The 14,412-nt window shown below is 41.2% G+C and overlaps 1 protein-coding gene across 1 annotated transcript in view; it reads right to left on the bottom strand.

Moving 5' to 3' along the window:
- Positions 1-2,512: 2,512 nt before the first annotated feature.
- SYNE2 (spectrin repeat containing nuclear envelope protein 2) overlaps positions 2,513-14,412 on the bottom strand; it is a 255,816-nt gene continuing 243,916 nt past the window's right edge. The window contains exons 105-113 of the mRNA XM_075192813.1: positions 13,935-14,038; positions 13,717-13,828; positions 12,420-12,631; positions 11,070-11,270; positions 9,510-9,638; positions 5,805-5,996; positions 4,054-4,110; positions 3,893-3,927; positions 2,513-3,462 (exon numbers count right to left, since the gene is read on the bottom strand). Coding sequence (XP_075048914.1) covers positions 3,237-3,462; positions 3,893-3,927; positions 4,054-4,110; positions 5,805-5,996; positions 9,510-9,638; positions 11,070-11,270; positions 12,420-12,631; positions 13,717-13,828; positions 13,935-14,038 — 1,268 coding nt within the window. The 3' untranslated portion in view covers positions 2,513-3,236. The remainder of the gene's footprint in view (positions 3,463-3,892; positions 3,928-4,053; positions 4,111-5,804; positions 5,997-9,509; positions 9,639-11,069; positions 11,271-12,419; positions 12,632-13,716; positions 13,829-13,934; positions 14,039-14,412) is intronic.

A 14,412-nucleotide genomic window follows, 5' to 3' on the forward strand; every position in this document is an offset into this window, starting at 1 on the left:
TTACTTATGCTGTTAATGTAGTGCACAGTGCAAAGTTTATGTTTCACCATTTTCTATACCCCCTAAAATTTATACACACCAAAAAAGGCACTTTTTCAAGATCTTGTCAAAACCCCGCCCACTAACAAGCCCCGCCCATCCCAGTGTCAGTGAATTAGGACTGTCCCATTGAAATCTTGACTGTTGGTAGGTAGGCCTGGCCTATTACTAGTCATATTCACCATACTAGGTCCTTATTACACACATGACTTCCTGCCGCCTCCTCCCATTTATCTGTATAGATTACTTATGTCTGGTGAGTCAGGCAGGGTTTCTCTTGGGTTGAATTCTAGTAGAGTGAAGAAATCTGCTACTACCTGCGGTAATACTCCTGGAGCAGGACTGTCACTGGTTTACAAAACAAAATACTACTATAGCAAATGTGCTATACAGGCACAAATACAGGAACATTGAGAGCACTCACGTAGAATTGACTTAAAATGCAATACAGAATATCTAATGGTTACTGACATATGCAATGATCATAACAAAGGGGATGTCTCAATATAGAATATCCCCTGTCCCCCATTCCCCAGTACCTATGAACAATGGTAAACAGCAATGTGGCTCTACATACATACAGAACTGTGGATGCTGCTGTGATTCTTAGAAATGTGTGACAGTGAAGGATTGAATCACCCAGGTATAAAAAGATTGCATCGTTCACACTGAGATAGATGGCGCCTGATAGCGTAGTCCATCATTCACACTGAGATAGATAGCGCCCGATAGCGTAGTCCATCGTTCACACTGAGATAGATGACGCCTGATAGCGTGGTCCATCGTACACACTGAGATAGATAGCGCCCGATAGCGTAGTCCATCGTACACACTGAGATAGATGACGCCTGATAGCGTGGTCCATCGTACACACTGAGATAGATGACGCCTGATAGCGTGGTCCATCGTACACACTGAGATAGATGACGCCTGATAGCGTGGTCCATCGTACACACTGAGATAGATAGCGCCCGATAGCGTAGTCCATCGTTCACACGGAGATAGATGGCGCCTGATAGCGTAGTCCATCGTTCACACGGAGATAGATGGCGCCTGATAGCGTGGTCCATCGTTCACACTGAGATAGATAGCCCCCGATAGCGTAGTCCATCGTTCACACGGAGATAGATGGCGCCTGATAGCGTAGTCCATCGTTCACACGGAGATAGATGGCGCCTGATAGTGTAGTCCATCGTTCACACGGAGATAGATAGCGCCCGATAGCGTAGTCCATCGTTCACACGGAGATAGATGGCGCCCGATAGCGTAGACCATCGTTCACACGGAGATGGATAGCGCCCGATAGCGTAGTCCATCGTTCACACGGAGATGGATAGCGCCCGATAGCGTAGTCCATCGTTCACACGGAGATAGATGGCGCCTGATAGCGTAGTCCATCGTTCGCACTGAGACGGATAGCGCCTGATCGCGTAGTCCATCGTTCGCACTGAGACGGATAGCGCCTGATCGCGTAGTCCATCGTTCACACGGAGATAGATAGCGCCTGATGGCTTAGTCCATCGTTCACACAGAGATCGAGGAAGCTGGTGGGAGAAACAGGTGTCCAGGGGGACAGGTCCACTCTAAGGTGCAATTCCCCACACAGCTGAGCTACACATGGTCTCTTCATTGAATGGATGCAATGTTCAAATCCCAGATTAACACTTATGTAGCCTACACAGTCTACTCTCTTGTCGATTACCCTATAGCAATAGGCTTGGAGGGCTGCCATGTGCAACCATCCACCCCCCCCCCCCCCCAGGAGGATTGCCGACAGAGGGGCAGGAGAGATGGGGGTGTAGGGGGTAGGAGTGCAAACACCTATCCCTCTTTGTCTAAGGCATTCATCACTACGTGGAGGGAAAAGTTGCCATTAATAATCGTTTTTGGCTCTGTAAAACGTGGGTTGGATATTTAGTGTTCTATCCCCATTTTAGCTTTATATGTCTATTAAGCTTTGATATTTTTAAAAGCATTTAAGGTATATCATCCCTTCAATTTTCATATATTTAGCATCATTTATTTACATAGTGCTTTGGGAAAGGGCACACTGCATTATAAATAAAGGTTATTAGATGTTTGATGTAATAAAATTTGCTTACAGTTGAGTGGTCAATCTTAATATACGTGACAGTAATCTGGGGTCTTACATCTCCCCGAACCTCTATTAAATAGAACAGGACTTGAGGTCAAACAGCATGATCAGTGTCCGATAGATCCACAGACGTAGGCACCCAAACTGGAGAAGGTCCGGCTATCTGCTACTCAAGCCGAGCGGAAACTATGAATCAATCATATCATTATTAATCAACCTTTCTAGGGGCCCTATATAAGTGCCAATATCACAAAATTATCGTCCGCCTTTAGTTCTATAACTTGGCTGAAACAATGTTTCTGTGCTCTGCAAATCTCTTAGTGCTGCAGACAAATTATAAAGTTTTTGCTCACATAACAAACTTGGATCAAACAGTCACTAGTTACAAAGATCATCAGCCATTTATTGAATCAATATCCCACAAACACCTTTACCATTTTTCTTCTTGTGGGATCTGAAACATTATTTTACAGAATATATTAGAATCAATTTTAGATACAACTTGAAACATTAATGACCGTCAAATCGAATATTTTTCAGTGTTTCGTGATTTTAAAATGGTTTACAAAAGAGAACAAAGAAACATCAACAGTAAGTGACTGTACAACACTGAAGTTACCCCAGAAATCTGTAGAAAATCAATTTGTCTGTACAACATCTAACTCTTATGAATATAGATGGGGCCTTAATATTGAAATATTTGCTCATTTACATACGAAGAATAAAATTTCACATAAATAAAAAATGAAACGAAAACAAGAAAAACCCCTGATAAAAGCCACATCCATGCGATAAAAATAATCCCTCCAGTGACATAAAAACAGGAGGGGAAACACATTATTCCTTAATCTAAAAAAATTGAACATGATTATATCTTTATGAACCGTCACCAATTACACTGTGTATATAACGGTACTACGGGCACGCGAATGTAATGAGCTTCCGGCGAACCATTTCCCGAAGCGGTGCCGCTAGTCCAGCGAGTTGCACATCGCGTAGCTCTGCTCTACACAGATAACATGATATGGTGGCGAGGTGCTCATGAGAGTAACCAAAGTATCGGAATGTGATTTGGTTGGGCGGAAATGACCGTGAACCCTAATTATGTCGGTGGAGGGCCGTTGGTATATCTCAGCATGGGGTAAAAGGATCGGGCGAAATTGTTAGTTTGGGCGCAGCTGTAGTCTTCCTCGGAGAAGGGGATCATACAGGCGCACAAGAGTAAGAGCAGGAGGAGAATTTGCAGAGGAAAGGCGGCTCGCAACACTCTATAGAAGAAAGACCTCTTCTTAGACGGTTCCTTGACCGTGTCTGGCCGTTCCCTCGTCCTGCAAGTACACAAAGTATAAAACATATGAGCTAAAAACAAAGACAAAACAAAAACATTAAAACAGAAACGATAAAACAGCTATAAAACTTACATACAAATGTCAAATATATGTGTGCCTCATTCCTTAGTGAGGTCACCAACTGGGTAAATACTTGTAACCATAAAACGGCTGTAGGGTACGCTTTAAAGGTGGCCATAGGAGATTTTACATGCAGACTGATGCTTGGATTAAAAAATGTCTTTTGGTCATGTTTTAAAAGGCATACAATTAAATATAAGCCTGAAAACATTACCAGTGTGCTGTATGGCAAGCAGCCAAAAGCAATTGTACTCCAACATCAGAAAAGTGCTATGGGGTTGACCAATCAAACCTGATCTTCAATATGACATAAGAACCCTTCAATATTCTGAATTCAAATTAAACATACCTGCTAGAATCTGTGAGTGCTGCACCAACTTGGGCCTGCAAGAAGAGTAACACAGATCTATATTAATGATTTATTTATGGGTTTACCCCTGAATTTTGTGAGGGGGATACAAATATTAAACACAAAATTAAAATTCTTTCTGCTATATATTGCAGACTTACCTGGTTGTAAGATGTTGCTGAGCTTAGAGAATCAACCTCGTCAGTTGTAGAATTGTCCTGTAAAATCAGGGAAAAAAAGGAAAGACAAACACTATTATATATAATATTTTAGAATAATTACTTTGTATAGGTATGTTAAAAAACATCACCATTGTTTTATTTATGAAGGGTGCCAGATTCGGCAGGGTCGTACGGCCAGAGATATACAAACAGAACATAATGCAGATAAATATTGGAGCAAAATAACAAACAGCAGCAGAAGATACAACTTACATCATACAGAAACATTTACAAGAGGACAGGGAGGCGAGCACAGGAGACGGGAGGTAGAGGGGGCACGGCTTGTGAGAGCTGACATTCTAGAGCAGCTGTTCCCAAAGTGGGTGCCACGGCGCTGTCCCAGGGGTGCCATGGCCAGGGGTAAAGGAAAAACAAAAAACAAAACTAACCAATCCGCGTGGCGCCCGGGACCCAGCATCCTCCTCGCTTCTCACTGAATGTCGGGCGTGACATCATCACATCCGACATATTCAGTCAGCAGCGGCAGGAAAGGAGGATGCTGCGTCCTGGGCGCCACCGGATTGATAAGACAACAAGAGAAGACAGAAGAAATAGAACAAAGAAGACCATGTATGGCAAGTACAGAAACGGAGGGGAAATGATGGTAGGAAACAGCAATGGAGGGGCAAAAGGATACGGTGGCGCGCAGAGTGCGTGGACGAAGGGGCGCGCGCGCGCAGAGTGCGTGGACGAAGGGGCGCAGTGTGATTATTCTTTCACATGTTGTTTTATTTTGTTTGATCTTATTCCTCTTATTAGCTGTAAATTATTCTTTGACAGAAATATAATTGAAAAAAAATCTATAAAAATATTCTTTTCCCTAGGATTTATGTGTATTGCTTTTGCAAACAAATTACTAAGTATTTCTGTCCTGACCTAAATACTTATTACGTTATTTTGACAGAACTACTTATAAAATGGGACTGCTCGGTAATTATTTTGGACGGGTGCCTTGAAAAAATTATGGAGACTTAAGAATTAAGGGTGTCCTAGAGCATGAGGAAACAAAGGGGGTTGTGGGAAACAAGTGGAACGGGCAGGTGGAGCACGAGGTAGGATGGACTGTGTATCTACGCTCCTCTCTCCAGCATTGTTGCTCTCTTCCCTGGCCGGAGCGTTTGATTAGCTGCCGCTATGCGGCACTCAGCTGCAACAGCACGGGGTTGGGAGGGGGGGGGGGGAGGGGGGGGGGGGAGGGGAACCCACAAAAAACTAAAAAAAAGAGTCCCCTGCTCTAAGGGTACTTTAAAAACAAACTGATTATTGCTCAGCAAGCGCAGCTTTTGGAGAGGGAAGGGGAGGAGCTAAAGTGCCCTCACTCCTATACGACACTCAATATCCCAATGTCCGGGGTCACCCAATCAGAGGACGAAGAAATAAGTCAAGGATTTTTATAAGAACTTCCGAGCTATTTTCCATACCTTTTATTTTGTCAGTTTTTGTTTTTTTTTGTTAAACTTTATACTTAACATATATGTGCTGGTAGCTAGTTTTGTCACAGACATGTTCCCTGTATAGATAATATAATATAAATGTATGTATTTTACACACACCGTTTGAGCAAATGTACATGTCATTTAGATGCAGATGGGGTTAACGTCTGTGAAAAGTACCAAGGTTTTATAAGCCCCAACTTAATTGTAGTTCTACAAATATGACTATTACCCCCAGCCCAGGCACTGGTTACTCACCAGGGCTTTCTGCACTGTGTTCAAGTCTTGTGAAACGTCTTCCAGGATCTGGCTCATCTTCGTCCCAATTACATGAGTCCTCTCCTCCACCTCAATGTAGCCGACCTCTGCTGTACTACCCAGAAGGTAACTGCACAAGTCCTGCAGGGACTTCCCTTCGATCTGTCTCTCAGACAGTTCACCTTTCAGTTGCTAAACAGAGCAATAAAACCAAGTTATGGCTAAAACAATCAATGGCTACAATTCTCCATTATTCACGATATAAGCATAGAAAGACATTTATGACTACAAGTGCAAATTAAATGGAAAAGAAAAGGAACTGCAAGAAGTAACTTCAGTCCATAGAACGCCAACGTTTGTTTTCATTTTCTATACTGCACTAAAATGTCAGTAACAATATGATGGGTCACCAGGTGCAAGAGATTTCAGAACTGTCCCACACTGCACACGGACCCATTAGACACGTGTATTATTATATCCTCGCTCCTCATAGACTATAACAGAGGTCATCAGTTAATGGCAGACATTCTGAGGTATTTGCCAGACCTGTGTTTAATAGAGGGGCAGAGTGACACAGTAGTTAGCATTGCTGTCTCACAGCGCTGGGATCATGGCTTTGATTCCAACCAAGACCGTCTCTGTGTGGAGTATGGTTTCCCCGTCTCTGTGGGTATCCACTGGGTTCTACAGTTTCATCCACACTCCAAAAACATACTGATTATTGGTAATTTAAATAATTAAATTATAATATATATATATATATATATATATATATATATATATATATATATATATATATACACACACACATATACAAACTCCTGTAAATAATGTCTCTATGAATGGTGCATTCTTATGTCATCATTAGGAGATGTGCGCATTCTATGGAATAACTCTCGGTCTGTTGTACGTTATCCATGGCCTTTACCGAAGCATTATGTCTGCAGCATTGTGCTTTTATATGGTCACAGGGCTACTGTGCAACTTATTTCTTTATCATACAGATTTGCCAAAATAATGACATTTTAAATGGTCCACAGCATTGTTACAAACTAATGAAACACGAACAATAATATTGCAAAAATATCATCTGCAAAAAAAAAAAAAAAAAAAAAAAAAGGTGTATTTTTGAGTTTTCCTGCATGGAAAACTCTAAAAACAATGATGTGGTGTTAAAGCGCGCATACAACAACAATAAATCTATACAGCTAAAGCAAACAAATAGTTCTACCATCAAGGTCCAATAGCGTTTGCATTGGGTGTGTGAAACATTTAGAATAGGTCTATGATCAGGAACCTCTCCTTCAGAACCCTCCGTATTGTCGTGTTTATAGCACTAGTAAAGTTTATTAAAAGGATAATTCCACCAAAATACAACCCCCGTCCCAAAAGTTTACTTACGCGGGTTCGGCATTCAGGCAGGATCCCCAACTTCTTCAACAGCTGCTCCTACGCTCTGACACCGTCTGAAGGGTCGGCAGGAGAGAGGACAGCCACGTAGAAGACCTGCCAGATCGCCTGAATGCCACACACAGGTAAGTAACCTTTTGGGACCACGTTGTACTTGACATTTCTCGTCGAAAAAGTGGATTTTCAGTTTTGGGTGAAAGTAACCATTAAATAGGGCCAGGTTTGAGGGAATAATCTGATTTGCAAATGAAATGAAGTCAATAAGGAGTATAATATCACCACTTCAGAAAACAAAGGCCCTAGAGTATCTATTTATAGAGTATTTGTTGTATCTGAGCAGGCAGCAAGAGTCCTACCTGAATAGAATTACAGAGGACCTTAGAGCGCTGGATTCAGCAGCTGAGGGTGTAGAGGAGATTAAGCCCACTCTACAGTTCTATATATAGCAGCAGCATCGGAGCAAATATAGACAGCCTGGTATGCAGCACAGACTCCATCATGTGAAATGCTCAGGGTGGCAGATATACAGTGTAGATAATGGATAAGAGATTAATAGAAACCGAAGAGTTGATGGTAGATGACAACCACATGGCCCATCCAGTCTTTATTTAAGGTTTTATAGGGTACAGGAAGTGGAACAAGTTGCAAAGTTATAAAGAGCCAAAAAAACAACAGATTGGAAACCAGTTTACAACCTTTGCATAGGATTGTAACTGTTTAACCATAATAAATAATCAACATATAACAATCAAAGTGTTTCTTATGTGGTTCAACAAAGTTTGCTTATTATAATGAGATAAAGAGGGTTGGCATAGGGTGACGTTTGATTAGTGTACGGCTAAGCTCCAAACAGCGTGCAACATGTATATAGCTTTGTAGATATGTTTATATGAGCTATGAGCATAGTAGGAAATGAGAGAGAGTGAGACTAGGGGGTAATATTTACTAAATGGCGGGTTTGAAAAAGTGGAGATGTTGCCTATAGCAACCAATCAGATTCTAGCTATCATTTTGTACAATGTACTAAATAAATGATAACTAGAATCTGATTGGTGGCTATAGGCAACATCTCCACTTTCTCAAACCCACAGTTTAGTAAATCTAGCCCTAAGAGTTATCCCTGTGACGTTGGAGATTAGTGTTGAAATGTTGAGTCTGCCCATTTTTATGAAAATAATCCTATTTGATTTTGGATAGCTTCATGCCTATTCCAAGCACGTATAAACTATCCCACCACCGGTAATAATACCTATCCCGTCACCTGTTACAAGGCTATTATACAGATCTACTTTCAATGGTGAAATATTCCTTAAATTTCCACTAAACCTCCTATCCCCCAATTTTAGTACATGTCATATTCTGCAGTATACTTTCCTCCTTTACTTGTAACATGTTTATGTTTGTATTGTCTCCCCCCTGTCCCTTCCCTTCTCAAGCTGTGCATATTGAGTCCCTTTTAGTCCTCCCTGGTAAGTTTAGTGATGTAGACCATCCACCATGTTAGTAACCCTTCTTTGCACGATTTCAAATTTATTTTTGTCACTGACTTATGATATGGGAAAGGTTTAAACCATTGGATTAGTGTGCTTTTTAATCATCCCAAATAAACCGAACCCCAGCTCACACTATGTAGTTTTTAATTGCTAGAATTCAGATTTTTACCTACAATAATAGTACTTGCTTAAAGAAAATATTTTTTTTGCCTATTTGCAAACTGTCATTAATTGTCATCGACAGTCTCTGGTATATTGTGTCCTGGAAATGTCCCCTTTTTTTTTTTTTTTTATATTGACCATGAGCGCAATAAAATTCCTCTTAGTCTGTATGTTATATACAATTCTTACCATCAATTCATATTCTTTAGACTTTATAAAATTATTATTAAAGAGGAGAATTTGAAATATCGCTGGTGCCTGTTGTGTGTCTGTGGCTTGTGATTGGCTCCCCCACATACAACACCTTTCCCGTCCCATCACACAGCTCCAGTTTTCGGCTATGGCTGTCAGACGAAGCACCGAGCCGCGGTAAGAACTACAGCTTGGGGCTGTACCCTAGGGTCCAGGCAGGGCAAGCACCGGGTTAATTACAGGTGGTAATTCAGTTTTTAAAAGCTTCCTATAGGTCAGCTACTAATGGGGTTTGCCACATAAAAACTTGCCACATTGAGCTGACAGACTCATATCTGAAAATGCCTAATTTAAAAGCGATGGTAATGAAATGTTTGCTGTATTTTCAGGTGTGTTTGTATTCACACTTTCCACCATAATACATCTAATCTCTGAAAACAGAACGTACCATTAGCTGCTTCTGACTCTCCAGCAAGGACTGTTGGTCCCCACTACAATCTGTCACTCGATATCTCAGTCTCCGATCTTCAGCCTCCGTCAGCCAGAGCAATAACTGATGGCTCTTCTCCTGGAACTCCTACAAAACCAAAATTCGGTAAAAATAGTGCCACAATATAGACAAACGTACTGTTCCTGGACCTGGTTTAAGACTGTTCTTATAGCCATGTATCGTTCTGATAAGTAACGTGGACCCAACATCTCTATGCAGTGGAGGCATCCAGTAATATACATGGGAATGTAGTCTAGAAACCAATACTTCATGAATATAAGACAGAATGAAAACTAGTCAGACAATGCCTCAAGTATCATCATCTACTTATATGGCGCCACTAATTCCGCAGCGCTGTACAGAGAGCTTACATCAGTTCCTGCCCCATTGGAGCTTACAGTCTAAATTCCCTAACATATACACACACACACACACACACACACACACACACACAGACTAGGGACAATTTTATTGCAGCCAATTAACCTACTAGTATGTTTTTGGAGTGTGGGAGGAAACCGGAGCACCTGGAGGAAACACGGGGAGAACATACAAACTCCACACAGATAAGGCCATGGTCAGGAATCATACTCATGACCCCAGCGCTGTGAGGCAGAAGTGCTAACCACTAAGCCACCGTGCTGCCCAATGTCACTAGTTCCTTTCAAATGAATAAGGTGCTTATTGGTTCAGTCCACAAGACGGATGGATGCCTCCACTGAGCATAAGCAATAGGTCCACTTTTGAAACTCCATGTGAAGCCCACGTCCTTTCCTTCCTTATCACCATATCTGGACTCTCACTAAGCTTTCAGCTTTCCCTCTGGTGTCTCTTCAATGCTGTTAGTATTGCTTTTTGTCTGTCCTGTATTTGAACAAGGGTCAGTGTATACAAACATCCAGTTTAGTCTACAGATCGCGGATTACTTCCTTTCATGCCATGTTCTGCATGCAGTTGGATGTTACAAGAGGACAAATGCAGCATCATCTATTGCATCATCATTCTGCCCCGAGATACTCCCCCCCCATCACATCCAGATTTTCTGATAGCCTCACTCTCTTACAGTACTGCCACAGTCGTTTGTCTTTGATCTCCATAATCATCATTATTTATTTATATAGTGCCACTAATTCCGCATCGCTGTACAGAGAACTCGCTCACATCAATCCCTGCCCCATTGGGGCTTACAGTCTAAATTCCCTAACATACACACACATGCAGACAGACACACAGACTAGGGTCAATTTGTTAGCAGCCAATTAACCTACCAGTATGTTTTTGGCGTGTGGGAGGAAACCAGAGCACCCAGAGGAAACCCACGCAAACATGCGGAGAACATACAAACTCCTCACAGATAAGGCCATGGTCGGGAATTGAACTCATGACCGTAAGGCAGAAGGCATGCTGTAAGGCAGAAGTGCTAACCACTTAGCCACTGTGCTGCCCATATAATGATCTTGAGAACTGTACTATAGGAGATTCGTTTGCCTTTACAGGTAAGTAGTCATGTTGGCTTACCTCACACTGAAGCAGGTCACTCTGTAAGCTCTCCCTCCACTTGTCTCCTTCATTACACACTTTGTCCCAGCGTGAATTCACCTTGTGTAGTCTACTTAGGACATTCCTACATTCTGACTCATCCGCCCGCTGGAACTCTTTGCTGCTCAGGTTTGCCGATAAAACCAGAACTTTATAATGATCAAATGGTTTTAAAGTGTCCTGGAAGAATCATAGAAGCATGTAAACAAATGAACAATGAAGTAGTAATCTCCTGTCTTGGCAGTCACTTGTATTTTTAAGCAGGAGGTGAGTACAACTGACACAAATACTCCTAATTTATCATGAACAATTCAAACAAATAATGATTTAAAAAAACAATCGTTTAAAATAATTATAAGATCTATGGAAGTCCATTTGCAATGAAAATACAGAGGTTTCTCAGCTTTGCTGCTGGTATATGGTGTTTAAAGGAAGAGCATTATAAAGATACACTAACGTCATTTAAAAGGGCATTACACAAAGAATATTAAACATGTGCTTCATAGAGGTTTGTTTATTGAAGTATGAAAAGGGCAGTTGCATGGACAAAATAGGTTTAACTCAAAAATAAAGCCTGCTAAAGATAAAGGTCAATTTCCCCATCTTTTTAAAATCGCTAGAGATTGCACGGAAAAAAGGAGACTTTAAGGGGGGGGTTCAATTCCCCTCGAAGTACCGCCGCGCTAAAACTATATCCGTTATTACGGTAGTTTTAACCCGGTTTTGAAACTACAAAAAGACGGCGTTGAAACTACCATAATAACGGTAATAAAGCGCATTATTACCATAATAATGCGCAGGCTGCATTACTTTTACTCGTAACGCGGCCAATTGAATTCCCCCCTAATGGTCACAACTTTCTCATGCTAAACAGCGATTCCTTTCAAATTCCTGTAATTTGTTACAATTTCGATCCATTTAAAAGTTTGATTTTAGAGCGATATTTTTTTTTTTAACAATCTCTCAGCTTTTCCCAATCATTTCAATGGTACATTAATTTCATTAGGGTTTCCAGCATGTGTGAATTTTGTATCCAAACCGTGCAAGTAATCTATAAATACAATTTCTTGGTTTAAAAATAATATAAATAATGGCATATAAAACAAGTTATATTACGAACAAGTGGGAATTTTCAATTACGGAACCAGGGAAAAAGGAAGAAAGTGTCTGACTGGTTGTGATGGATTCCAACACCTTTTTATGTGCACCAGTTTTGTTTTTTTAAAAAAAACATTCCCATTTGTTTTGTCTGTACAGTTTGTATAGTTTAACAGAGTCAGGCACTAAGGACACACAGCTGATCTCCGGGAGCAAATGTAGACTACATACCTTTAGCCGCTTAACTTTCTGCTCCAACTCTTGGACAGTAGACGCCGACTTTAGTTTCCTGGCACGGCCAATGTCTACTTCAGTTTTGTCTAGCCAAAGCGTGATATTATCCAAGTCACTGTTTAGCTGCTGCCACTGCTGCAAGCTCTGTTTCATACGGAGCTCATTGCTTAAGCTTTGTGCGTGAATTATTTCCCAACGTTCAATAACACCTGAGCAGAGATCAAAACCACAAAACTTTATATACAAACAATAACTTTACAGCGTACAAGAGGTTCCAAATAATAATAATAATAAAAAAAAAACCAACATGTTGTATTGCCTACATAGGAAACATGCAGTATTTAGAATCTAAATCATAAAATGCTAGAATTTTGAAAAGCAATTGGTGTTTCGATGATTTGCCCACTAAAGCTTCAGTACCTAGTAGTAATTAGTCTTTTTTAGGAGATCACTGTTTATATTCTGATATTTAGAGCAAACATTTCCTCTTTTCTGCATTAGAATGTTTAGCATTAGTTCAGTCATTCTCAACTCCAGTCCTCATGGACCCCTAACAGTGCATGTTTCCCATATCTCTTTATCTTCATTACTGGCTAACACATTTTGAAAGATTCACAGGTGGAATAATTATTTCCCTTGTGACCTGGAAAACCTGCACTGTTAAGGGTCCCTGACAGTGGCTCACGCAGGGGGGGTTTCTGAGTCTCCAGAAACCCCCCCTGAGCTAACTAAATGGCCACTATATCTGCACTATCCTATACAGCAGCCGCGGCGCTGTCAAAGAAGCGTCCGCGGCGGTGCTGTATTGTATGGGTTCGGGGTACACCCCCCCCCCCGACAATCCTCCGTGCGCCCCTGCCTGAGGACTGCAGTTGGGAAACAGTGAGATAACTGATCAGCAAAGATCCCAAGGTGACCAGCCAGTTAGTCTCACTCATACTATTCACACAGTTTGCGCAGGATTGCCTGTGATGAAAGGAACGATCAAGCGCTATGCCTTAGTAGACTCGCTGGTATTCATTGATAAAAATATTACATTGGCAGGTCAGGTGCACCTGTTTCAACACATAATTTATTTAGTTAATTGCCTGGTTGTGCCATACATCCAACCTGACATTGCTTCATCTGTACTGTCTGCACCAATAAATATTTGAATTGGTTTCCAGATTTCCTCATAATGTATAATACGAAGAGGTCTGAGCTTGTTTCCGTTGTCTCTTTCTACCGTCACATAATAAGTGTGCTTTGCTGACGTTACACAGAATATACTTTACGTCTGTGAAAGACATTGTACCTGAATGTGTTTCTGGGCTATCCATTCCAGGAAGCCCTTTGTCCTCGAGCTGGTTATTTGTGGAACTTGTTGTTCTGGTCTCTTTCTCCATCTTAACACTGGAAGTGTGTGTCTGCGCACACAATAAATATAATAACATAAGAATTACATGCTGCACTGTACAATTTTCATGAAGATTCTGTCTGTACCACCGATAAACAACAAAATATAGAACTTACAGAGGACTGGTTTGATGAAGCGGTATCTCCTGTCGTGGCAGTCAGCAGTCCCGTCACCATTTCAATTTTTTCCGGAGAATGCCATGACGGAGTGTCTGACTTCCCTGTAAAAACAAAATCAACAACTAAGCAAAACTACAAGAGGATTATGGGAAATGGTGCCACGGAGCAAAGTCAACCCACTTTCCCGTAGGCATCACATGCATCTCACAAACTTACCAGCAATAGCATTCAAAGGAAGGACATGAAGAACATGAGCAGTGCCAATAATCAATGTTACATGGTGTTTAAAAAGACAAAGCTGGTGTAACAGGTTAGATCACTAGTATTGAGAATGAAGAAATCTGGGATTTGGCATAGCAAAATAGGGATGTTGTCAAACTACCCATGCAGACGTCAATGAAATCAATAAGGGAGTTTAAAGCAGAGTATCAATTTCAAAAAGGTGGAAGAAACAATGGAGAACAGCTGAATCAAC

This window comes from Mixophyes fleayi, chromosome 12 (genome assembly GCF_038048845.1).
Source record: "Mixophyes fleayi isolate aMixFle1 chromosome 12, aMixFle1.hap1, whole genome shotgun sequence".
In the NCBI taxonomy this organism is placed as follows: Eukaryota; Metazoa; Chordata; class Amphibia; order Anura; family Limnodynastidae; genus Mixophyes; species Mixophyes fleayi.